This window comes from Berghia stephanieae, chromosome 10 (assembly GCF_034508935.2).
Source record: "Berghia stephanieae isolate SIO BIC M18660-M18661 chromosome 10, UCSD_Bste_1.3, whole genome shotgun sequence".
In the NCBI taxonomy this organism is placed as follows: domain Eukaryota; kingdom Metazoa; phylum Mollusca; class Gastropoda; order Nudibranchia; family Aeolidiidae; genus Berghia; species Berghia stephanieae.
The window spans coordinates 24966206-24990636 of NC_088369.1; the positions used below are offsets into that span (position 1 = coordinate 24966206).

A 24431-nucleotide genomic window follows, 5' to 3' on the forward strand; every position below is an offset into this window, starting at 1 on the left:
TGGATCTCCACAAAAAAGGGAGGCACTACATATGTCTGTAGTCTCATTTAGAGTTAGAGATAATTGATCAAAAATATAAAAGGAAGGAGGGGCGGGGGAAACAAGTTCAGAGAACAATCTCTGACAGAAAGACACCACCCCCCCCCCCCCCCCCCCAAAAAAAAAAAAAAAAAAAAAAACATTTGCTTCCGTTTCCCTCAGAGAAAAATGACTTGAGCCAAGATCTAGGCAGACCAAAGTCATCTCATCTCATCCCAAGTCAAGGAAAAAAAAAACAAAAAAGAATTAATTATAAGGGGATAATTGATGCACAGAAATATATATAAATAACGAATATAATTCATGAAATTTATTCCATGATAAAAGCATATAACATGGACACATTAGTAAAGATTATTATGGCATTCATAACTTATATAAATATACAGACATATTGAATATTATCGATTTTGTTATATTATCAGTCTCGATGGATTTTGGGTGTGATTACATCTCCAACACCCTAATCTCGCCGTGATAAATCATCAGGTTTAAGGATTTGATTACTTCAATTAAGTCGCATAAAATAATTTGTTGCTAAAATTCCAGTCATCTCCAACCTTTTAAATATTGATGCCATACAGTACAGTTAGCCAAAAAACTTATAACATCCGCCAGCCAAATAAAACGTACCAACAAACAAAACCACGTGTAGCTATGAACGTTTATAGTTCAATTAATACAATTTAGTTAGCACTATTCATAAAAATGGCTGGCTTAAAACATAACAAAAGGCTGAGTGAGGTCAATTTCGCTCCTACTTTAACAGATGAACAAGCAACAATAGGTCAGATTGGTGAAGATAAATTCTGCCTTTTATTATCTTTAACTAAAAACGCTTGGGTAAATAGCTCAGTTGGTAGAGCACTCGCTTCATATGAAAAAGGACAAAGATCGATCTCAGGTACATTCAAGATTTTTTTCTGACCCCCCTGTCCACCCAGCAGTGAATGGGTAGCTGAGTCTGTTAGATTTGGTGGAAAGTACTTTGCGATAGACTAGTGTCCTATCCAAAGGATAGCAAGCAATTGCTATTGTCCATTTCCCGCTATAGAAACTGGGATAAACTCCGGCTCCATGGGCCTAATGGTCTGAAGATAAAAAAAAGCTTGGACAGCCCTCTCGGGTGATTAATTTTCACTTAGTTAACTTAATTATCTGAATCGACGACCTAAAAACCTTTAAAGTTACCCATAATTTTGTGTGTTGGTATCAATCATCCGATGGGCAGCAATGGTGAGTATTTTACTTAAAAGAATACCACTAAAATATCAGCATTACTGTTACGGTAAATTAATGAAAAAGAAAGGTCACAAAAAATAAAGCACATCAATGACTAGACCGAACCAGTTTATAATATTCAATAAAATAAAGAACTACCGATATACAGAAGTAAATCATTCTACCTGGGGCAGCTTTTAGTATCTGGGCTTAAATGTAATAAAAAAAACAAATAACATCAACAAGGACAACAAAGATTATGATGGCAATGTTGAAATACTATAATCAAATGAACTGAGCATGATCTTCTTGTTAACAAAAATGTCTCACCGTTTATTATTTCATTCCACACATAAACACATGCGCACATTATGATACACAAATACACCACAACAGTTACCCCAACACATACGTACACACAGACACACACACAATAATGGAAACACAAACACACAACATTTAACAGCTCAGGGCAATCCAACTAGAATGAATAAAATATCCTCTTACTAAACTTAAAACATTTTACTCAATATTATGCACCGTTTATTAATAAAGACTAAAGTAATTCTTAACATCATGACGAAACTGAATTTACCAGATAATTTGGGAGTGTTCAACATAGACAGTAATTGGACGATTTGAAGGACAAATAGGCTATCCCATAATTTATATATGTATATATATAGAGTACAAGTGATATTGTCAAAACCTTTTTTTTTATAATGATGAATAGCCCGCTTGTCTTCAAAACCCACTAACTTTATCTACAATTTTTATTTAAAAATCTCTATGAAAAATACCAAATGTCATCATAATTTCCTTTGTTGTCAATTATATTGTTATTATGAAGCAGTGCTGATGGTGACAAAATGTGAAAAAGGAGGAAAATTGTGAGTGATTGCCTTTAAGCCCGATTTTAACCCCCACTTTTAGAGAAATTGGGACGATAAAGTATCATTGATACTCTGGCTAACATGTGGAGATTGGGAAACTGCATCTGTTTGTTCCACCACACATCAAGTCTCTCACTGCCAGTATATTTGATTGGGAAGAAATGTAAATTTTAAAAAGGAGGAAATTCCTCTTCTGACTCTAAAATCCTGGATTTCCGTGGATCTGAGGAAAACAATCAGCACTGCTGAAGATAAGTCTTTGCAATTTCATTGAGATTCTCATGAAGTCGGGATAATTGAATAGATGGGGCACTGCGCTCATACCCAGGGGTGATCAGAGTCAGAGTTCATGCCTTGCCATCAACATCTCATTTAATTATTTACCTTGAGCAAGACATTTGGTCCCATTGCTCACCTTGCAGAGCTGCAATGCATTTAGCACAAAAGTTATCTTGGGGACAAACAAATGGAACTTTATAATAAACGTGTCAAATATATGTGTGACCTATCACCTCAAAATGGTATTATGTCATGGAGAACCAGTTTCCAAAATATGACTGAAGTGTAAATAACTAGATACATGAGCTTCTAGTTTTTGTCAAATTAAGAAACTACAGCTATTGTCCTGAGTAAAATAAAAAAACAAACAAACCCAGATTCATAGTTGTGACCCACCATCTGAAAAAGATATTAAGCTAGGAATTGGACACCGAAAAGGGAATTTGACATTGCTTTCTAATTCATTAGAGGAATCAACATTATCCAAAAAGTCAAGATCTTTAAACCGAACACTTGAAAATGTTTTGGAAAACAAATCTGAAAAGGTATATAATTAAATAATGCAAGTTAAGCAGAAAAAAAAAATTCATGAAAAAAAAAGTAATCCCAACAAATCAGCCTGCTTCGACCTACAGGGCAAGCTGATTTTTGGGGTGATTATTTCAGGCAGTCAATGAGGCAGGGATGAGCCTTTCTTCTATTTTTCATTCTCCTTTGTCTAGCACTGTTTCAAACACACCCTTTAGAAAGCTTTAGTCCACACCAGTGCCTGCTAAAAAAATTGTCATTTTGGAATACATATTTATTATGGAAACACATTCTCTGTTAAGTAAAGTGGAAAAAAAAAAACCCCAACATATTTACGCATCAATTTCACAAAATATGCTGGTACAAAGAGCTTAACTGGGAGACAAAATTCAAAATTTGACCGTCTTGAAAAAGTTCTAGATTTGAAATATATCGTTATTATATAGTATCAGGTCTGCTGTTTGTACTGTACTCTGGTTTCAGTAGCGCACAAGTTGTGTCAGTTCCATTCTATAATCTAAAAATAAAATGTACCACCTAGAAAACAATATTAAAAAAAGTGAAAAAAAAAAGAACACATGTGACCCACCATCTCAACCTGGTGTTATGTCTGGGTGAAACAGATGCTAAAAAGTGACTGCACCATCTGTATGTTTGCAAAATATACAGGAAAGCCCTTTGCCGCTGTGAGCGACAATGCAGCTGAATGGTTCAGTGGGTAGGGCGACTGCTCGCTTATCTCTCTCTCTCTCTCTCTCTCTCTCTCGCTTTCAGCCATGCGGAGGGTGTCATGTCAGTTGGATCTGAAGTTTGGCTCTGACATCGCAATATTCTTAACTTCAGTTTTCATCTGGCACTTCTCCATACCCTATATTTCTCATCATTATTGGTACAAGTGCCTGCTCTACGCTTTTTTTCAGAATTTCATATAAATGATACAACCTTATAGACTTATAGATCACCCCGACATAGCAGCATTTTGTAATGATTGGACACAAACTATGAACCAAAATCAAAATAAGACTCCTGCAGCCAATCCACCTGAGAACCCAGCTGCCAGAAAGAAGTTGTCATGATAAAATCGTTTGACCTGGTGAAAAAAAAAAAAAAAATTGAAATAAAACAAAATCAGATCATAATAACACAGTTGTCTGTCTTTGAAAGACAATAATAATAATAATAATAATAATAATAATAATAATAATAATAATAATAATAATAATAATAATAATAATAATAATAATAATAATAATAATAATAATAATATTAATAATAATAATAATATTAATAATAATAATAATAATAAAGAAAGGCCGAATCCTTTACTGGCAAAATGAGTAAAAAAAAACCAATGAAAGTTACATGAGTAGATATTGAAAGGCAAACATTATAACTCTAAAACCTCTTTTCCCTTTTCTGTTTATTTTAAAGTTTGTTTTTAGTATGGCTATGTAGGCTTGTACTATGACACTCGCCTTTGGACCGGAAGGTTCTGGGTTCAAGTCCTGCTCTGAGTGGCGCATAGTTGACTTCTTGGACAAGGCTCTTTACTCACACTCTCTCACCATACTCAGGTGAAAATGTGTACCTGGCCATTAACAGTGATGTCTCTCATTGCTTAACAGGTGTCACGTCTTATACGTCTCTCCTATAATATAACATATTATGTTAAGTGTTGTTGTTGGCTAGGGGTGTCTGATAAAGTGCATTGAGCAGGTTTAATGGATATTGCGCTACATACAAAAAGCTCAATTTTTTTTTTTTTTTCAGTATCTGTTACAGTGACATTTACAAGCCCTTGGCTAGGCCATGGTACATTTATGCCTAATCCCACCAGATTAAGACTAACTGATAATGTAGCATTAAATATATTATTTAAAAGATTAAAAAAAAAAGAAATTGAAACTTACTGTGTCAATGAAATCTTCCTTGTTCTCATCTATTAAAGACATGGCACTTTCACGAACTCCATTGATGGCACGGTGGACTTTAGTCCAGTTTACTGTGATAATTCCTTTATGTTGGGCTACCTGGAAACACATGCCATTATAAAAACTGTTATGATAGTGTAAAAAAGTCAAAAATGGATGAAAATTACTTGATGCATCAGTGTGAAATATTTGTTGCAATCAATATAACCTCTAATGAAATAACTTTTTCCTGTCAGTGGCCTCAAGAGAGTGGAAACCAGTTGCAGTTGGGCTAACATTCTGCAAACTTTTCTCGTCAGCGGCATCCAGAAAGTTAAATGAGAGGAAATCAATAAAAGGAGGATCTCAATTGAAAGAAAAACCTCGGAAAAAGCTGAAGTTGCAGTTTTGTCCAATTGGTAGCAGATTCTAATGGTCTCATACTACTATATCATAATGGTATATCCAGGCGGTGAATTTGTTGTCGATTTGTGTACAGTTGAGAACCCGCCCTGTAGCTTCACCTAACACAAGGTTCGATTAGATGCTCTGCATTTTCAGGTTCTTTGCCACAAGGTGTGCATGTGGGACAGGAGGAAAAATCCCACAAACGAAGCATTGATGCCGCTAGTCAGGTTCACAATCTCAGTTGATTTGCCACTCCCAGTGTCCCCTCCTGCTGGTACAGAAGCCTAGCAACTTCCATCCTAATTTCAAGGAGTTTACGTCCGCACCCCCTCAAGGAAACGAATTTATCTAAGTTGACTTCCATCTAGTATGAGCAGCCCCATGCAGAGTTAGGAATGCAAAGTACAAGAGTATGGTGGGACTTATTTCAACTCAAAACGGGGGCACTGTCCATTATCATCACTGATTTGAGAACAGGCAGAAATGCAAAATAATTAATACTGGCATGTGAAACTTTGGCAAAGCACAGAAAGAGAAAAAAAAAAAATCTTTAACATCCAAGGACTGAAGCTAAGATCTATTGATTTCACAAAAGAGATGCTTACCCTATCAAGATTGTTAGTGCAAATGGTATGAGATTATGATGGTGGAAGTGCTACTGATGATAATATATCATAATCATTTTGCAAAACAAAATTTTACATTAATGAGTATCACATTCCATGGATTTGCCATGTTCAAGTGTTTTTTTCATGATTCTTCATATTTCCCTCAAGCTGACAACATGGAACCAAAGTTCATTTGCAAAACATGCAAGTCTCATATTAAGCATTCTTTTTGTACTAATATCCAGGATGCCCTGTGCTAAAATCAACAAAGCATAATTTTTATTTTTTTGTGTGTGTAAAGACCATATGTGAAAACATTTCATGCAAAACTTCTCTTCATCAAATGTTATCACTCTTAAATCATAGAAAAGGATGCATATCCATCTAGCTTCCTTTAACATGTTGCCTTAAGGGGCGGTTTGGGTCTTTAAAAAAAAAAATTTAATTACCAATATTGGGCGGTTTTAATCATTCTGTATTGTCATTATATGTTTAAAAACACCATTTATGGTGAAAAATTTTAATTATCTGTGTTGATACCCATTTTGCGACCTAATTTGGGAGTCTGACATAAAAAAATATAACAATCTTGTGGCAAATGTTCCACAAAAACTAATGAAGGAATGACCTCCATATTCTTCCCTCTTGTCAACATTGTACTATAGTATGTCACCTTAGAGAGATTTTACGGCTTTAGCGTATGGAATTTTTATTAGAACATTAAAAAGTTGAGAATCAAAATGTTATGACAAAATTGATGTTAAAAATTCAGAATTAGGATTATAATTCAAAATTCACATATCTTATCAAAAAAAATATCTCTATGGTGACACAATACATTATCTCTGTGATAACTGTGGAAATTTTCAGACAATTCCATTGAATAGATTCAGAGAAACGTTTGACACAGTATCCCATACCCTTAGAAATATGACATTTTGAGAAAATAGCAAAAGAGCTTCCCGTTTTTCACACTTTTCTTACTACCTGTACCATTTTCGACTGTGTTTTTCATGCCTTTATAGTCTACTTTAAGAATTTGGACTTCAATTTTATTATTTCTAAGATAATAAATTATCTTTTTCCACCAAAATCTCAAAATCAATTTTTCGAAGGATTTTCCTAATAATTAAACCCAAACCGCCCCTTAAACAACAAATACTGTCATCTGTAAAAATTAAACTCACAAATAAATACCAAGGTCAGCCGAAAGATTTTAAAAAGCCGTTTTTCCGCTTTAACCATAAAAAAAAAGGGCATCCCTGCTTGTAATAACAAGATGGTAGACCAAAAAAAGGTAAACTTACCTGAAGTAAAAAGACAGTTGCTCCCAATGTAATGGCAGCAGATTTTCCAACCTTGACAGAGAGAAAGCCTGTGAGCCTGAACCAATAGTAAAAAGAGATAGAATATGATTTTTTTTTTTTTTAATAAAAAAATTGAGCTTTTCTGCAGTGCAATATCCACTAAACGTGCTCCAAGCGCTTTACAAGGGGTCCCTGGCCAACAGCAACATTTAACATTTAGGGCGGGACATGACACCTGTTAGGCGATATTACAATTTTTTTCGACAGAGACAATGCTGTTGACGGCCAGGTACTCATTTTACACCTGAGTACGGTGAGGGAATATGAGAAAAGAGCCTTTTCCAAGGACTTAACTAAGCACTGAGCGAGGCTCGAACCCAGGACCTTCTGATGCTAAAGCGAGTGTCATACCACAAGACCACACATAGCCGCTATTTGATGGCAAAAAAGTATTTTATCCAATTGATTCCAAATGTCAAGTATATTTAAATACCTAATAACTTTTCGGTTCATAAAATAGGAAATTGCAACCTACTCATTAAGCAAATGGGATTGATTTTCAATGCGACTGTAGAGTCAGGTTTATTTTTTTCCTCTTCTTTTTGGGCTCCCCCTGTCCAGGCAGCTGTGATTGAATAGCTAGGTCCATTAATATTAGATCTGACAGAAGCTTATAGTCAGTAAACCATCTAACAGATAGTCAGAAATTGTTATTTACAAAACAAAACACAAATCAGAATAAGCACTTGCTCAATGGGCGTTCTTATGGCCATATATGGCAATGGCCCTGAGAACTTATCACTTTTAAAACTGCTTGAGGTGGTAACCTAGACAGAGTGTGGCCATATTATCAATACATTTAATCCCATCTGCCCTTTTTCCTCCCCTAAAACATTTTCATTTCACAATGGAAAACAAATTTTATATCTGAATATTCCAAATAAAATCTTTATAATATGTAGTGTTGGATACATCAAGTTTGTTTTGGGTTTTTAAATTTTTTTTTACAAAACAAAATAGATAAAAGACTCAAGTGAGCCACTGTCACAATCCTTGTAATATTTTGTTATTTATTAATGCTGATGGTAACAAAAAGTGAAAAAAAATGAGGAACATGTTTCTCACTGCCAGTACATCGATTGAGGGAAATGTAGTCTTTTAAAAGGATGAAATTCCTCCTCTGAATCCAAAATTGCGTATATCCGCGGATCAGAGGAAAACCATCAGCTTTGATTTATATAGTGATCATTTCCACTAGCCAATATGATCATTCTATCATAACCAGAACAATTGCTTGATTCCCCAAAGCATAAAAAATTATGTCTATTGCAAAGCACATTTCACCAGATCATCCAGTACTATAGACCCAGATACCCAGTCACAACAGGGTGGGTGGTCAGATGGTAAGAAAGAAAATCTCTCTACTTAAGCTCAGAATGAAAACATTCCCTTCAATTACAATAACAACTGTATCAAATGAAGTAGCTTGAGCAATGACAATTTGTGCAGCTATGTGGTCTTGCAGTATGACACTTGCTTTCAGATCAGAAGGTCCTGGGTTCAAGCCTTGCTTGGAGAATAAGTTGAATCCTTGGAAAACGCTTCTCACTCACATTTTATCACTGTACTCAGGTGTAAAATGAGTACTTGTCCATTTATAGCGTTGTCTTTGTCCGAAAACATTGCAATATCGCCTAACAAAAGTCATGTCATGTTCTACGTATTGCTGTTGGCCAGGGACCCCTTGTAAAGCGCTTTGAGCATGTTTAAGGGATATTGCGCTATATAAAAGCTCAAGTTTTTTTTGTATGAATTTGTGAATTAACTCTCTCTCAATATACTGAAATACACTTACCATCCAGTTCCTCCACCAACAACAACTTGTTTTGCTGCTGACGCTTTAGTTATGTCTCCAAAGACAAGATGGAGAACTCTCTCAAACACATTCTTATCCTTCGGATCCATTTTTGCAACGTCCAGCTTAATAGCACCACTGTCAGCTTTCTTTTTTCCTGCCATCTAATACAAAACCCTCTCAAGTGTTTAATGGATCAAAATTAGGATCAAACCAAAAAGAAATGCAAGGAAAGACTATGGCTATTATATCCTAGTTTTGCAACAGTAGGCAAGGAATCTGAAATGAAACACAAAACATGGAAAGTGATAATATTGTTGGTTGTAAATCAAAACTATGAATGGGTGGTGTCATCTCTTCTTCTTATAATTATAATCTAACTCTAAACGAGTGCCTGCCCCCCTCCTTCCCTACTACCATCACTATTATTTCACTTTTCCGACTCCCGAACTGCTATTTACTAAAGACCAGCCAAGGTGGCAACTCAGTCTCTGCGTAAACAAAGCAAGATGGCGGCAAGGACCTCACTCCTTTACCAATGCCGATATTGAATTTGAAATTCATTGAAAAGGGTCATAATCATATTTAAATTTAAGCTGACTGTGATTCTCGAATTGAATTGTCATTGATCATAGATGTCAGACTTAAGACTCAAGACTAAGACGGCTCAGACACCTCATACTCATGACTCGTACTGACTAAGACTCTTTCTTATCACTATCACTATACAGTGACAGTACAGTCATACAGTTCAGGTATGGGGCTCTTTCCCCCGGAGTGGTTATTCGCAGTAGTACTGCAAATAGTGAGGCCACAGTTGAACCACTTTTCGCAGTAGTAGAAGCACTCTCCCATCTCTGAAAATTAGTCGTTGTCCCCCCACTGAACACAACACTGCATTTTCTGTTCAAAATGGCGTGTTGTTTATTGGCTTGAAGTTGAATGAGAGTGTGTTAGTTTGAGAAGGAAAGAAGAGGAGGGATGATTGAAACATTTTGTGTGACTTAGAATTGAGATTTTTAACTTTTCAACTTTTCCTTCAAGTCTGAAACTTGACAAGACGGTTTTGGTTTGTTTTTGTTACCCCAATCCAATCGATGAAAATTTCCCCGTCCCCACCTCTCCATTTGTTCACATCTTGAAATCTAGCAGCTTATCTGTCGGATTACTGTAATAAGAATAGTTCTGTCCCCGTTTATTGTAATGTTTACAGTTCGTTAAATATATTTTATACAGTTCTAGGAATCTCTCTCTCTCTCTCTCTCTCTCTCACTCTCTCTCTCCATTGCTCGACTCATATAATAGAAGTTACCATCAATAAACTACCTTTACTACTACAGCCACCACCACATCATCATTACTACTACTATCACAGCAACCTTGACATTATTAATATTATCAAAACTAGAGCAACCACCACCACCTTTTCTTCGTCATCATCGCTACCACCGACACTACAACCACAATAATAATAATAATAATAATAATAATAATAATAATAATAATAATGATAATAATAATAATAATAATAATAATAATAATAATAATAATAATAATAATAATAATAATAATAATAATAATAATAATAATATTATTATAATAATAATAATATAATAATAATAATAATAATAATAACATAATAATAACCGTATTCGCTATTTGAAAACAATTGCTATCTACTATTCGCAGTACTACTGCGAATAGAGGAAGGAAATAACTATCTGCGAATAGAATCAGAGTCAGATAATAGAGTGACATTCATAATAGACCAGTAATAGAGTAGAGGTGGCCTTTTTTTTGTCAGCAAATGCGCATTACACTTATACTCAGCAGATTAGCAAAAAGTCAGTTCCGGTGCCATCGAATTGCAAGGCCACTACAGTGTACATATGAATCATAAATTATTCAACTTACTATCAAGTTATAACTCAACCTTGAAATTGAATCAAGAGGTCTTTTACTCATCAGGGTTGCCAGATTATTTTTCAACAAAATGCCAGGAGAAGACTCAAAAAATGCCAAAACACTCAAAAAAATGCCAAAGTCTGTTGACTCCCACCCCCTCTAAGAAAACTACTCACTTTTGATAGACAATTTACTATCATATCCTGGTGGCTTGCGTGTTTTCTTTTCTTTTTTTTCTTTTTTTTTTTAAATTATACTAAATTTCCCGTTGGGGTAATTTTTTACCTACTGACTACTAAGTGGAGTGCTAAACCACTACACCACGGTCGAGAAAAGGTGTCATTTGAAGTATAATATACAAGAAAAGAAAATGCCAAATGAAAATGCCAAATGCCAAATGATTTTTCTAATGCCAAACGGTTTTCAAAAATGCCAGATTTTTGGAATCTGGCATTTAAAATGCCAAACTGGCAACCCTGTTACTCATGCAAAATGAAACATATGCCAGAGAGGAAAAAGCCAAGGTGGTAACATTTAGGGTAAAATCGGGTAATTTCGCCGTTTTTTCACTGTCTCACTTCTGGCCTGCCGTGGGAGGCCAATTTGCCAATTGGGCAACCCAAACACTGACAATAAGTTTACCTGGCCAATCAATTATGTTTTTATGAAGTGTTAACGTAGATTTATATTGTATTTTATTCACAAAAGTCCTTTTAAAACTGCCACTGTTGTCGGGTACATTCGCCGCACATCGGGGAACTTCGCCGCCACTGGCGGGTAACTTCGCCGCGAGATTTTGTACTTAGTTTTTCTCCCTACAAGACAATATGAGGAACAATTTCCATTTCTTAAACTCTTCTTGTCCTCAAATCTCTCTACATTATCCAATAGTGCAATATTAACACATATTTATTGGCACTTGGAATCGAGTGTGATGATGTATGTAAAGTGCCTTCCTGTGGACACATTACAATGCCAATCACAAGATCATAGCCTGCTGCCCATCCATACCCGAGTCGACTGATTTGTGGTTATTAAACCCACTTACATATTTATTATTTACTTTTTTAACTTAGTTATATTTAGTGCTAACGCACAGCGTCTATTGCACACTAAAGTCGTCTTTGGAATAATTATAGTATGATGATAGTGATGTGCGGCGAATTTAACCGAAAGTATCGGTGAATTTACCCGAAATTATAGATTTTGAAATATTGTATTACAATTTTTAGAAATATTTTTCTGATGATAATATACACTGATAATGAAAATAAAATGGATATGGATGACCACAAAGTCAATACAACATTGATTTGTGACAGGGCTTTCACATTCAACTGCACAACTAGGGGAACGTTAGTGTAGAGTTGCCGTTACAATCAAAAAGTCAAGGATGTCACAACATCTTGATTACTACATTCATTTTGAAGTGCTATAACTCTTAAAGATTTCTCATTTGCTTCCTTCAAACTGAAGCAATACGTACATTCACATCTTGTCTTTTGAATATGGACTATTCCAACGTGAGGGGTGTAAGGATAAATGTTCACCAAGCATTATTTCTTGGGGGTGGAGGGTCGCGGCGAATTTCCCCGTCGGCGAACTTACCCGATTCTACCCTAGAGTAGCTACTTCTTTTTCCTCCAATTCAAAATGATCAATTACAAGTAACTCCTAACAAAAGAAAAGTAAAATAATTATCAAAAATGAATATTATAACGAGCTCACCGTACTCAGGTGTAAAATGAGTATCTGGCCGTTAATAGCGTTCGCTCTGTCCAACAACAACAAAATTGTAATAACGCCTATAAAGCGATATGTCTCGTCCTACATGTTAAGTGTTGCTGTTAGCTAAGGATCCTTTATAAAATACTAACGAAAGAGTGAAAATGGAGAGGCTTCGTATGGGAACAAAACAGACAATGGACGTTTCGGGTACAAACCCTTCGTCAGCACAACAATACACAAATTGACGTGGAAAAAAAATTAAAATATAATGCAAAATAACTTGTAGTCTGTACTCAATGGTGGTTGCAGTATGAATGAAATTATGTTAGCGTGGCGTGGTTGTGGGTAGAGGGCCCCAGGGGGGGGGGGGGGGGGTGATTCGATTGATGAGAAAATGTCAGCGGTGAGGGACAGAACCTACCAGAAAATAATGGAAGATAAAAGACATACTAGTAGTAGTAGTAGTAGTAGTAGTAGTAGTAGTAGTAGTAGTAGTAGTAGTAGTAGTAGTAGTAGTAGTAGTAGTAGTAGTAGTGGTAGTAGTTATAGTTGTAGTAGTAGTAGTAGTAGTAGTAGTAGTAGTAGTAGTAGTAGTAGTAGTAGTAGTAGTAGTAGTAGTAGTAGAAAGCCGTAGTTTAACAGTAGGGGGCGGTGGAGGGGGTGAGGTGAAAAAGTCACGTCGGAAGGGGGGGGGGGGGGGGGGTGTGTTGAATGAGCGACGGTCGAATCTTCGCGAAGGAAATACAAACAGAAAAGACGAACGGCCGGATAGCAATGTGATAGTAAAGTGGAATATACAGATAGATAGATAGATAGATAGATAGATAGATAGATAGATAGATAGATAGATAGATAGATAGATAGATAGATAGATAGATAGATAGATAGATAGAGAAGAGGGGAGGGGGTAAAAGGAGGAGGGGGGGGGGGTAGAGGCGGACCGGTAGAGAGGGGAAATTTAGAGAGATAGATAGATAGATAGATAGATAGAGAGAGAGAGAGAGAGAGAGAGAGAGAGAGAGAGAGAGAGAGAGAGAGAGAGAGAGAGAGAGGGTCCCTGACTAATAGCAACACGTAACATGTAGAACGAGACATGAGAGACATGACGCCTGTTAGCGATGTTGCAATTTTTTCCGACAGAGACAACACTGTTGACGACCAGGTACTCATTTTACACCTGAATACGGTGATAGGATGTGAGTAAAAAGTCTTTCAAAGAATAAACTAGGTGCCGAGCGCGGCTCGAAGCGAGGCCTTTCGATCCGAAAGCGTGTCATACTACAAGACCACATAGCTGCACAAAAAAGAGAAAAAAGGAATGTAGACAAAAAAAAAAAAAAAAAAAAAAAAAAAACACCCCCCCCCCCCAAAAAAAAAAAAACCCAAAAAAAAACAACAACAACAAAAAACAAAAAATCAAAACAAACTCTTCCCATACTTTTGGTCCAGCATGCCACAGACACAAAATATTTACTATCCCTTTTCCTTTCACTCCCTAACATTGACCTGACCCACTCCATCAATCTTCGCATACACACACATGTGCGCGCGCGCACATACACACACACACACACACACAAACACACACACACACACATGCTTAATGGATAGTGTTATAGCGATATTTTCATGTTTTGAGGCAACAAGCCTTCTCGGCTCTCACTTATACTTACGTCTACTGCAGGCACGAATCCCATCGTTTGACGGTCCCAACGATGCCTTGTGAAGGGTGTGTCTTTTTTACGAAACCCGCCGAAACCCGCCGAAACCCTGCGAAACCCGCCGAAACCCGCCGAAACCCGCCGAAACCCGACGAAACCCGACGAAACCCGACGAATCCCGACAAAGTTATGGGAAGTAGATGGCAGTGGGGAGTGAACCTAGAACTCAGGGAAGTGTACACCATTGGGGAGTGAACCTGGGACTGGGTTTCAGCGCGTTTCGTAAAAAAGAACCAGTGCTTTTTTACGAAACCCGCCGAAACCCGCCGAAACCCGGCGAAACCCGACAATATCCAGCAAAGTTATGGGAAGTAGACAACTGTGGGGAGTGAACCCGAGACTCAGGGAAGTGTACACCAGTCGGGAGTGAACCTGAGACTAAGGTTATCGGCCGGTTTCGGCGGGTTTCGTAAAAAAGAATTAGTGCTTTATTACGAAACCCGCCGAAACCCGCCGAAACCCGACAATATCCGGCAAAGTTATGGGAGTTTGGCAACAGTGGGGGGTGATCCTGGGAGTCAGGGAATTGCACACCAGTGGGGAGTTAACCTGGGACTGTGTAAAAAGGATATCAGTGGGAAATAAACCTGGGAATAAAGGGAGATGGATACCATTGAAAGTTGAAGCCGGATATGGGAGTTGAGTACCAGAGGAGAATGAACCTGACACTATGGAAGGTGGGCGCCAGTGGGGAGTGAACCTGGGACTCAGGGAATTGCACACCAGTGGGGAGTTAACCTGGGACTGTGTAAAAAGGATATCAGTGGGAAATAAACCTGGGACTAAAGGGAGATGGATACCATTGAAAGTTGAAGCCGGATATGGGAGTTGAGTACCAGAGGAGAATGAACCTGACACTATAGAAGGTGGGCGCCAGTGGGGAGTGAACCTGGGATTCAGGGAATTGGACACCACTGGGGATTTAACCTGGGAATATGTAAAAAGGATATCAGTGGGAAATAAACCTGGGACTATCGGGAGATGGATACCATTAAAATTTGAAGCCGGGTATGAGAGTCTGGTACCAGAGGAGAATGAACCTGACACTATAGGGGGTGGGCGACAGTGGGGAGTGAACCTGGGACTATGTAAACAGGATATCAGTGGGAAATAAACCTTGGACTAAAGGGACATGGATACCATTGGGAGTTGAAGCCGGATTTATTTCCCACTGATATCCTTTTTTAGATATTCACAGGTTAACTCCCCACTGGTGTGCAATTCCCTGACTCCCAGGTTCACTCCCCACTGGCGCCCACCTTCTATAATGTCAGGTTCATTCTGATCTGATACTCAACTCCCATATCCAGCTTCAACTTTCTATGGTATCCTTCTCCCTTTAATCCCAGGTTTATTTCCCACTTATATCCTGTTTACATAGTCTCAGGTTCACTCCCCACTCGCGCCCACCTCCTATAGTGTCAGGATCATTCTCCTCTGGTACCAAACTTTCATATCCAGCTTCAACTTTCAATGGTATCCATCTCCCTTTAGTCCCAGGTTTATTTCCCACTGATATCCTGTTTACATAGTCCCAGGTTCACTCCCCACTGGCGCCCACCCCCTATAGTGTCAGGTTCATTCTCCTCTGGTACCAAGCTCTCATATCCGGCTTCAACTTTCAATGGTATCCGTCTCCCTTTAGTCCCAGGTTTATTTCCCACTGATATCCTGTTTACATAGTCCCAGGTTCACTCCCCACTGGCGCCCACCTCCTATAGTGTCAGGTTTCTCTCTCCTCTGGTACCCAACTCCCAAATCCGGCTTCAACTCCCAATGGTATCCATCTCCCTTTAGTCCTAGATTTATTTCCTACTGATCTCCTTTTTACTTAGTCCCAGGTTCATTCCCCACTGGCGCCCACCTCCTATAGTGTCAGGTTCATTCTCCTCTGGTACCAGACTCTCATACCCGGCTTCAAATTTTAATGGTATCCATCTCCCTTTAGTCCCAGGTTTATTTCCACTGATATCCTTTTTACATATTCCCAGGTTAAATCCCCACTGGTGTCCAATTCCCTGAATCCCAGGTTCACTCCCCACTGGCGCCCACCTTCTATAGTGTCAGGTTCATTCTCCTCTGGTACTCAACTCCCATATCCGGCTTCAACTTTCAATGGTATCCATCTCCCTTTAGTCCCCGGTTTATTTCCCATTGATATCCTTTTTACACAGTCCCAGGTTAACTCCCCACTGGTGTGCAATTCCCTGAGTCCCGGGTTCACTCCCCACTGGCGCCCACCTTCCATAGTGTCAGGTTCATTCTCCTCTGGTACTCAACTCCCATATCCGGCTTCAACTTTCAATGGTATCCATCTCCCTTTATTCCCAGGTTTATTTCCCACTGATACCCTTTTTACACAGTCCCAGGTTAACTCCCCACTGGTGTGCAATTCCCTGACTCCCAGGATCACCCCCCACTGTTGCCAAACTCCCATAACTTTGCCGGATATTGTCGGGTTTCGGCGGGTTTCGGCGGGTTTCAGCGGGTTTCGTAATAAAGCACTAATTCTTTTTTACGAAACCCGCCGAAACCGGCCGATAACCTTAGTCTCAGGTTCACTCCCGACTGGTGTACACTTCCCTGAGTCTCGGGTTCACTCCCCACAGTTGTCTACTTCCCATAACTTTGCTGGATATTGTCGGGTTTCGCCGGGTTTCGGCGGGTTTCGGCGGGTTTCGTAAAAAAGCACTGGTTCTTTTTTTACGAAACCCGCTGAAACCCAGTCCCAGGTTCACTCCCCAATGGTGTACACTTCCCTGAGTTCTAGGTTCACTCCCCACTGCCACCTACTTCCATAACTTGTGGTTCGTCGGGATTCGTCGGGTTTCGGCGGGTTTCGGCGGGTTTCGCAGGGTTTCGGCGGGTTTCGGCGGGTTTCGTAAAAAAGACACACCGCTTGTGAATTGCCGAAAAGAACCCGTTCCTGGAACCGAAACCGGTCCTTGCGGTTCTCATTTCCCAGGGACCGCACATGCTTGGGACCGCTCCGCTTGGGACCGCTGTGTCAGTGAGTGATTCATTTGAAAATGGTATAAGCCCACTTGGCTTATCTTTAATCCAACCGGCTTGCTTGATTGGTACCCTTCTCAGGATGATGCTGTATCAGCAAGTTCAAGAGTTGGTCCTGGGTTCCAGGGTCTGACAGCGGGGACCTGGTACTAAGCAAGGGCCTTCAATTAAGAGAATAAACAAAACGATCTTAGAGCCAATTCTAGTTTATCTTTCGCAACTTGGTCGTCCTTGAGCGACACATCATAATAGCTTATATTTGCTGACCAAAAGCAAGGAGAAGTAGTAACTCCGTGATAATGGTTACTGTTATTACATTTGTATCAAACATCAACTGACAGTTGAGCTATCTTACATCATGAGAGTTTAACATCGTTATGTCCCTTATGTTTTACAATTTATAAATTTAAATTGTGATTATGATGTGTTGCCGGAGATTGGCGGTAGATTAGAGACATCATGCAATATACATAATTAATATAAAAGAAAGTAATAGCATGGGTCATAAACAATGTTAACTATAATATAATATTCTTATAGATATAGTTTTGTAAAGTATTTCAACTTACGAACATCCATAGAATAAAGCATACATATATACAAATCATAATACTAATGGTAGGTTAAGCATTGGATTCACAGTAATATCTTGTTCCACTTTGAATAAGATAACCAATAATAAATTACCCTCAACCGAGAGATAGTTTTTACAAGTTTGAAGTTTGAGAAATGGTTCTTCTTTCTTGGGATTCTTAATGTGTGTGTGCCTGATTTGTGAGATGAATATGGTTGTATAAAATAAGGCCACGTCAAACAATTATGGAGATAGCCAATCAGAAAGAATGGTACTATTTAGATGGCCAATGATGTTCAGGTTTGTTTTTTTTTTATTGACAACTGGGTAGAAGTTAACGGAAACCTAGAATATTAATTTCGATTTAGCTACTCCTGAAAGACACGCGGACCTCTGGCCATAAACACACATGCAGTCTTGTTTGGAAAGGACAATTAGCAAGAGATATGCAGACAATGAACATGTAATTGAATAGATGAATAAGCCTTAGGCGGAAAGCGAGTGGTAAGAGCTAGCGTTCCGTTAAAAATGGGATAATTTCCGATATATTGACCAAATCCCTTTAGCAACATCTTTGAACAGTGTATGTTTACATTAGCTTAGAATAAAAACTGTCCATATTCTGAGTGTTTTAATTTACGGTGTTAATTTTGTTGACATTCCGGAATTTAATTCGTCATTCTTTGTTTCAACCTAGGTTGGCCACAACCGCTTTTTTTTCTCTCGCTTCATTCAATTTGCTGGATTTTTAAATGTTATATATAATTAATTAAGTGGAAGTGTGCTTATCATTGGTGACATTCCGGAATTTAGTTTATCATTTCCTTATCGGATTATTTATTTATTTATCACCGCGTTTAAAGTAAGATAATGCAATCTTCATCATCAACATCATCACATATCATTATCATTATTGTCATCATCATTTGTCGCTTTCCCAATCTTTTATTATCTCCCTAATATCTTACCTACCCCCTTATATCCAACATTTTTTTTCCTGTTATCAATTTTTTGTTCACTATAAAATTATCACGACTCCCTTTACCATCTCCTTTCTACTACTACTACTACTACTACTACTACAACTACTACTACTACTACTACTACTACTACTACTACTACTACTACTACTACTACTACTACTACTACTACTACTACTACTACTACTACTACTACTACTACTACTACTACTACTACTATTATTATTGGTCGTGATGATGATGTGGTGGTGGTGGTTGTCGTAGCTGTGGTAGTGATGATGTTGTGGTGGTGGTGGTGGTGGTTGTAGTAGTAGTAGTGGTAGTGCTAATGATGAGGTGGTGGTGGTGCTTGTTGAAGTAGAGGTAGTGATGATGGTGGTTGTAGTAGGAATGGTAGTGATGATGATGTGGTGGTGGTGGTGGTTGTAGTGGTAGTGATGATGATGTGGTGGTGGTGGTTGTAGTTGTATTGATGATGATGTGGTGGTGGCGGTTGTAGTAATAGAGGTAGTGATGATGGTGTGGTGGTGGTGTAGTAGTAGTGGTAGTGATAATGATGTGGTGTTGGTGGTTGTAGTATATTAGTGATAGTGATGATGATGTGGTGGTGGTTGCAGTGTATTAGTGGTAGTGATGATGATGTGGTGGTGGTGGTTGCAGTAGTAATGGTAGTGATGATGGTTGTAGCAGTAGTGATGATTGGACGGATGGGGGGTATCCTTGGAACAATTTGACGGAAGCTGCCGGAACCCGGAGTTTTGGCACCACTGACTACTACACTACACTACTACTACTACTACTACTACTACTACACTACTACTACTACTACTACTACTACTACTACTACACTACTACTACTACTACTATACTACTACTACTATTACTACTACTACTACTACTAACTACTACTACTACTACTACTACTACTACTACTACTACTACTACTACTACTACTACTACTACTACTACTACTACTACTACTACTACTACTACTTCTACTACTACTACTACTACTACTACTTCTACTACTACTACTACTACTACTACTACTACTACTACTACTACTACTACTACTACTACTACTACTACGACCTCTACTGCCATCACCGCCATCACATTGAAGTGCTTCTTGTTCACAAAATTTTGTTCGTTATTACTCATCAAGGTTCAGTGTTGACTATGAAACTGCCCACTACTGTAAAAAAGAAACAAACAAAATTCCCCAAAAGTCTCTCTCTCTCTCTCTCTCTCTCTCTCTCTCTCTCTCTCTCTCTCTCTCTCTCTCTCTCTCTCGATCTCTCTCTCTCTATCTCTCTCTCTCTGTCTGTCTGTCTTCTCTCTCCCATTGTTGTATTTTTAGTCCATCTCAAATAAAGTTTTGTGTACGGATAGTTCTAAACAAAGCTTAACTAGTCATCTCATCGTGGTGTATAATTTTAATTTGATATAGGCTATTTATTAGTAAATCATCACTCCGACACCTTTAATGAGTTACATAATTACAACTCGTCTCTTACATCACTGCCCCATTGCATACGGTCTTTACTAACTCTCACTAACACACTGCCTACACACGACACAGCGCTAGTCAATGGCCTTAAACAACTCGGCTCAAGACGCGTGCGACAAGGCCTTTACTCTAGTCGGCCATTCTCTATCCTCAACAATTACTACTCCCAACACTGAGCGGCATTGCACGACCAAGTCTAAGACGACAAGATGCTAACCAAAGGATGCATGCACGAATTGACGAAGCCACAGACAACATTCCCATAAAATCAATCATAAAGGGGGCACCTTCAACAACAAGACTCAAATTGAGAAGACCTTTCCACCTAACAAAAATGGCAGACTTCAGCGTGGAGGAAAACTGGAGAGAAATGTGGAACAGGGAAACGCCAAGAGGAGGAAACATCATTAAAGATCCAACCAAAAGAGTGCCTGCATTCAATAACGCCAGGAAATACTGGATTTCCTCAAATCGCCTCTTAACTGGACATGGCAGAACTGCATCAAATATGTGCCGATGGAAACAGTGATACCTGCCAGAAATGTCAGGAAGCAGAGACCAGCGATCACATCGTCCTCCACTGTCCAGTCACTAAACTTGAAGGTGGCTACGAAACTGCCCTCAGGGCGGAGGAAGCTGGGTTGACGAAATAAATTTGGAAGTGTAGCCATACGCTGCTACTACAACTACTACTACTACTACTACTACTACTACTACTACTACTACTACTACTACTACTACTACCGGCACCACCACCACCACCACTACTACTACTACTACTACTACTACTACTACTACTACTACTACTACTACTACTACTACTACTACTACTACTACTACTCCAGCAACTACAAGCCATAATATTCCTCTACCTTCAACAATTACTACGCCAGCAACTACAGGCCATATTCCTCTAACCTCAACAATTACTCCTCCGGCCACCGCAATCCCTACTCATCTACCATCAACAATTACTCCTCCGGCCACCGCAATCCCTACTCATCTACCATCAACAATCATCATTCTTCCAGCCACTGAAAGCCCTACTTCTCTAGCCACTGAAATTCCTACTCCTCCAGCCCCTGCAAGCCATACTCCTCCACCCTTAATAATTACTACTCCAACCATTGCCAGCCCTCCTCCTTTACCCTCAACAATAGGATTCAATTGTCTGATGTCACGTCCGCCAAGCGATGAGCAGCTTGGTTCTAAACGGTACTTTTTATTCTTCATGCTGGCTATAACTTTTTCACATGTCAAGTGATCAAAACGCTCGGCGTGTAGTTGAGTCCTGGGAGAAGGCTCTTTACTCACATGCTCTCACCGTACTCAGGTGTAAAACGAGTACCTGGTCGTTAACAGCGCTGTCGTCCGAAAAATTGTAATATCGCCTAACAGGCATCATGTCCTTTCCTACATGTTAAATATTGCTGTTGACCAGTGACCTCTTGTAAAGCGCTTTGAGCAAATTTAGTGGATATTGCGCTATATAAAACTCAATTAAAATTGATCTGCACATAGAAGAGATCCAACCTGCAATTTTAGAGGCCTTGAAAAAAATATTGTGCAGAAAAATCTGACAGGAACTGATGATAAGAGGCGCTAAAAACAGTTAAAGCTGTAAATGGCATGAGGAAAGAGACCACAAACCTTGTTGTTCCCATTTCAAGATGTGATATTAAAGAAATGGGGGGAGGAGGTTGGAAGCAAATGTAAGAAAAGTGTAAGAGGAGTTGGGGAGAGCGGGCGGAGATGTCCCAAAAAGGTGTAAAATTTTACAAAAAAAAAAAAAGAGGAAAACTGGAAGTTTGTTTGCTTGTTTTTAATCAGGATTTTAGGGCGCTTTAAAGATACTTGTAGGCCATCTAGCCGCCAGTGAAAGGAAGTTATAATAAGGTCTGACAAGGCTTGTCAACAATAATATAAGAAGATAATACAGTACTCATTGGATTCCAGTCTGCTCTCGGGAGGAGCCAAAAAAAAAAAAAAGCACGCTAGAATCCGAGCGTGCCACAATCCGATGCACAAATGAGGTAACTAATACATTTGGCAACCCAACTCCAGCGTATCATTTGCAGAGCATGCTAGAAATTTGGTGTGCTTGAATCCATAGAGTACTGCAATAAAAAAAAAGAGGAACCCGCCCCCCCCCCCCTGCCCCCAAAAAGAAACAAAAAAAAAAACAAAAAAAAAAAAAAAAAAACAACCAAACAAACAAACAAACGAAAGTTTTGTTTCATTAATCTCCTTTAATCAATCGTACATTTCTTAATAATTAACAACTTCCAGAGACGACATTTATTCACCGAGGGGTAAACAGTTAACAAACGTGTCTTATACTTACATATTTTTAAAATAAGTTGATTTTGCAATGAAAACTTAGCTTTTACATAGTTCAACATCCACTAAATGTGCTCAAAGTGCTAAAATTTACAAGGGATCCTTAGCCAAAGCAACCCTTAACATGTAAGACATCGTGCCTGTAAGGCAATATTTACACATTTATGTTTAGAAAGAGTCAATGCTGTCACTGGCAAGGTACTCATTTTACACCTGAGTGCGGTGAGAAAATGTCAGTAAAGAGCCTCTTCTAAGGGCTCAACTTTGCCTAACTCAGAGCAGGGCTCAAACCAAAGACCTAAAGGTTCAAAGGCGAATGGCATAGCACTAGATCAAAAAAAGTCACATAAACTCAGTAAATATAACATTTGTAGAGAATATCAACATCATTAAAAGCATAATATATAAATAAATATGACCCATTGTCTCAAACCAGTAAGATGTCTGGATGAACCAGGAAAACTGAATATTGAGATTTAAGCGGAAATGATCAAAATACAAATATAAAAATTAGAGAGTTGGTACCTGTGCAGGATAAAGATCTGAACAAGTGTGTATGAAACGGTGCCAGGCAAAGCAAGAAAGGAAAATACAAGAAGTAAACCATCCCCCCAAAAAATTCAGTCTTCCTCGAATGGGGATTGAGGAAGACGGATTTTATTTGGATGTTTTTTTCCTATATTTTTTCTTTCTTGCTATGTCTGACACCGTTTCATACACACTTGTTAAAAAGAAACGATATGCATTCAATGTCTTCGTTGAATTAAAACATTATAATTTACCCCTAAACTGTACACAAGGAGGAAAGAGAAGTAGAAGAAGGCCACAGGCAACTTGGAGGAGAAGAGTGGAGGGAGAGATGAGAGAGTTGGAGGGAAGGGAAAGGCCTGGAGTTCCTGAAGATGATGCCCACGGACAGAGGAAGGAGGTCCTTGGATGCTGCCCTACATGCCATCAGGTATAATGGGGAGTGAATCTCTGAATCTGAATCTTCCTTTAATTTCCACCTTTGCTCTTGAAGATTTTGACATGAACGATAACATTATGTTGAAAATTCAGCAGTGATCTAGAAGCTCTGTAAGTAAGTAAATCTAAAGTGGGTGTAGATGTAACTCCCCCGGTAAATTGTTCCAATCTGTGATGGTTCTGGAGTAAAATGAGAATTTTCTGAGATCATTGGTGGATGTCAGGGGGATGATACTGTCCATAAGAGAAGCCCTGGATGTTCGTGTTGGTGTTTGAAGGTCAGGATTTGAAATAGCCACCAGTTTGTTTTTTATCTTATACATCATGGTCAAGCGTGCTACTTTCCTCCTAGTTTGGATTGACTTATTCAAGTTGATGAATCATGCTGCTCACACTTGATGTTTTCTCATAGTTTCCAGTAACAAAACGAAAGGCTCGTCTCTGTATTGCCTCCAGTTTATCAACGAGGTGTTTTGTGTATTGGTCCCAAACAGTGCATGCATATTCAATTTGTGATAGAACTAATGACTTGTAAACTAATGATTTTAGGCGTGTTGATTTAATCTTTAAATTTCTTAGGAGTAAAACCATGATCCTATTCACTTTTGCTGTGCCGTTGTTGATGTGCTTGTCCCATTGTAAGTCTG

At 38.6% G+C, this 24431-nt stretch overlaps 1 protein-coding gene across 1 annotated transcript; it reads right to left on the reverse strand.

Moving 5' to 3' along the window:
• Positions 1-334: 334 nt before the first annotated feature.
• Positions 335-11582, reverse strand: LOC144980867 (FUN14 domain-containing protein 1-like). Its single transcript, XM_078928750.1, has 6 exons — positions 11437-11582; positions 10963-11008; positions 9049-9327; positions 7194-7269; positions 4871-4990; positions 335-4050 (listed from the first exon to the last, which is right to left on the reverse strand). The coding sequence occupies exons 3-6, from the start codon at positions 9210-9212 to the stop codon at positions 3973-3975; spliced, it is 438 nt and encodes a 145-aa protein (XP_078784876.1). The 5' UTR covers positions 9213-9327; positions 10963-11008; positions 11437-11582; the 3' UTR covers positions 335-3972.
• Between the last annotated feature and the right edge of the window lie 12849 nt (positions 11583-24431).

Coding starts and splice junctions, on each gene's coding strand:
- LOC144980867 (XM_078928750.1), bottom strand. CDS start 9,212: ATGGCAGGAAAAAAGAAAGCTGACAGTGGTGCTATTAAGCTGGACGTT. Junction 4,991..7,193: donor CAACTGTCTTTTTACTTCAG/GTAAGTTTACCT, acceptor ATGTGTTTCCAG/GTAGCCCAACATAAAGGAAT. Junction 4,051..4,870: donor AGGAAGATTTCATTGACACA/GTAAGTTTCAAT, acceptor TTTTTTCACCAG/GTCAAACGATTTTATCATGA.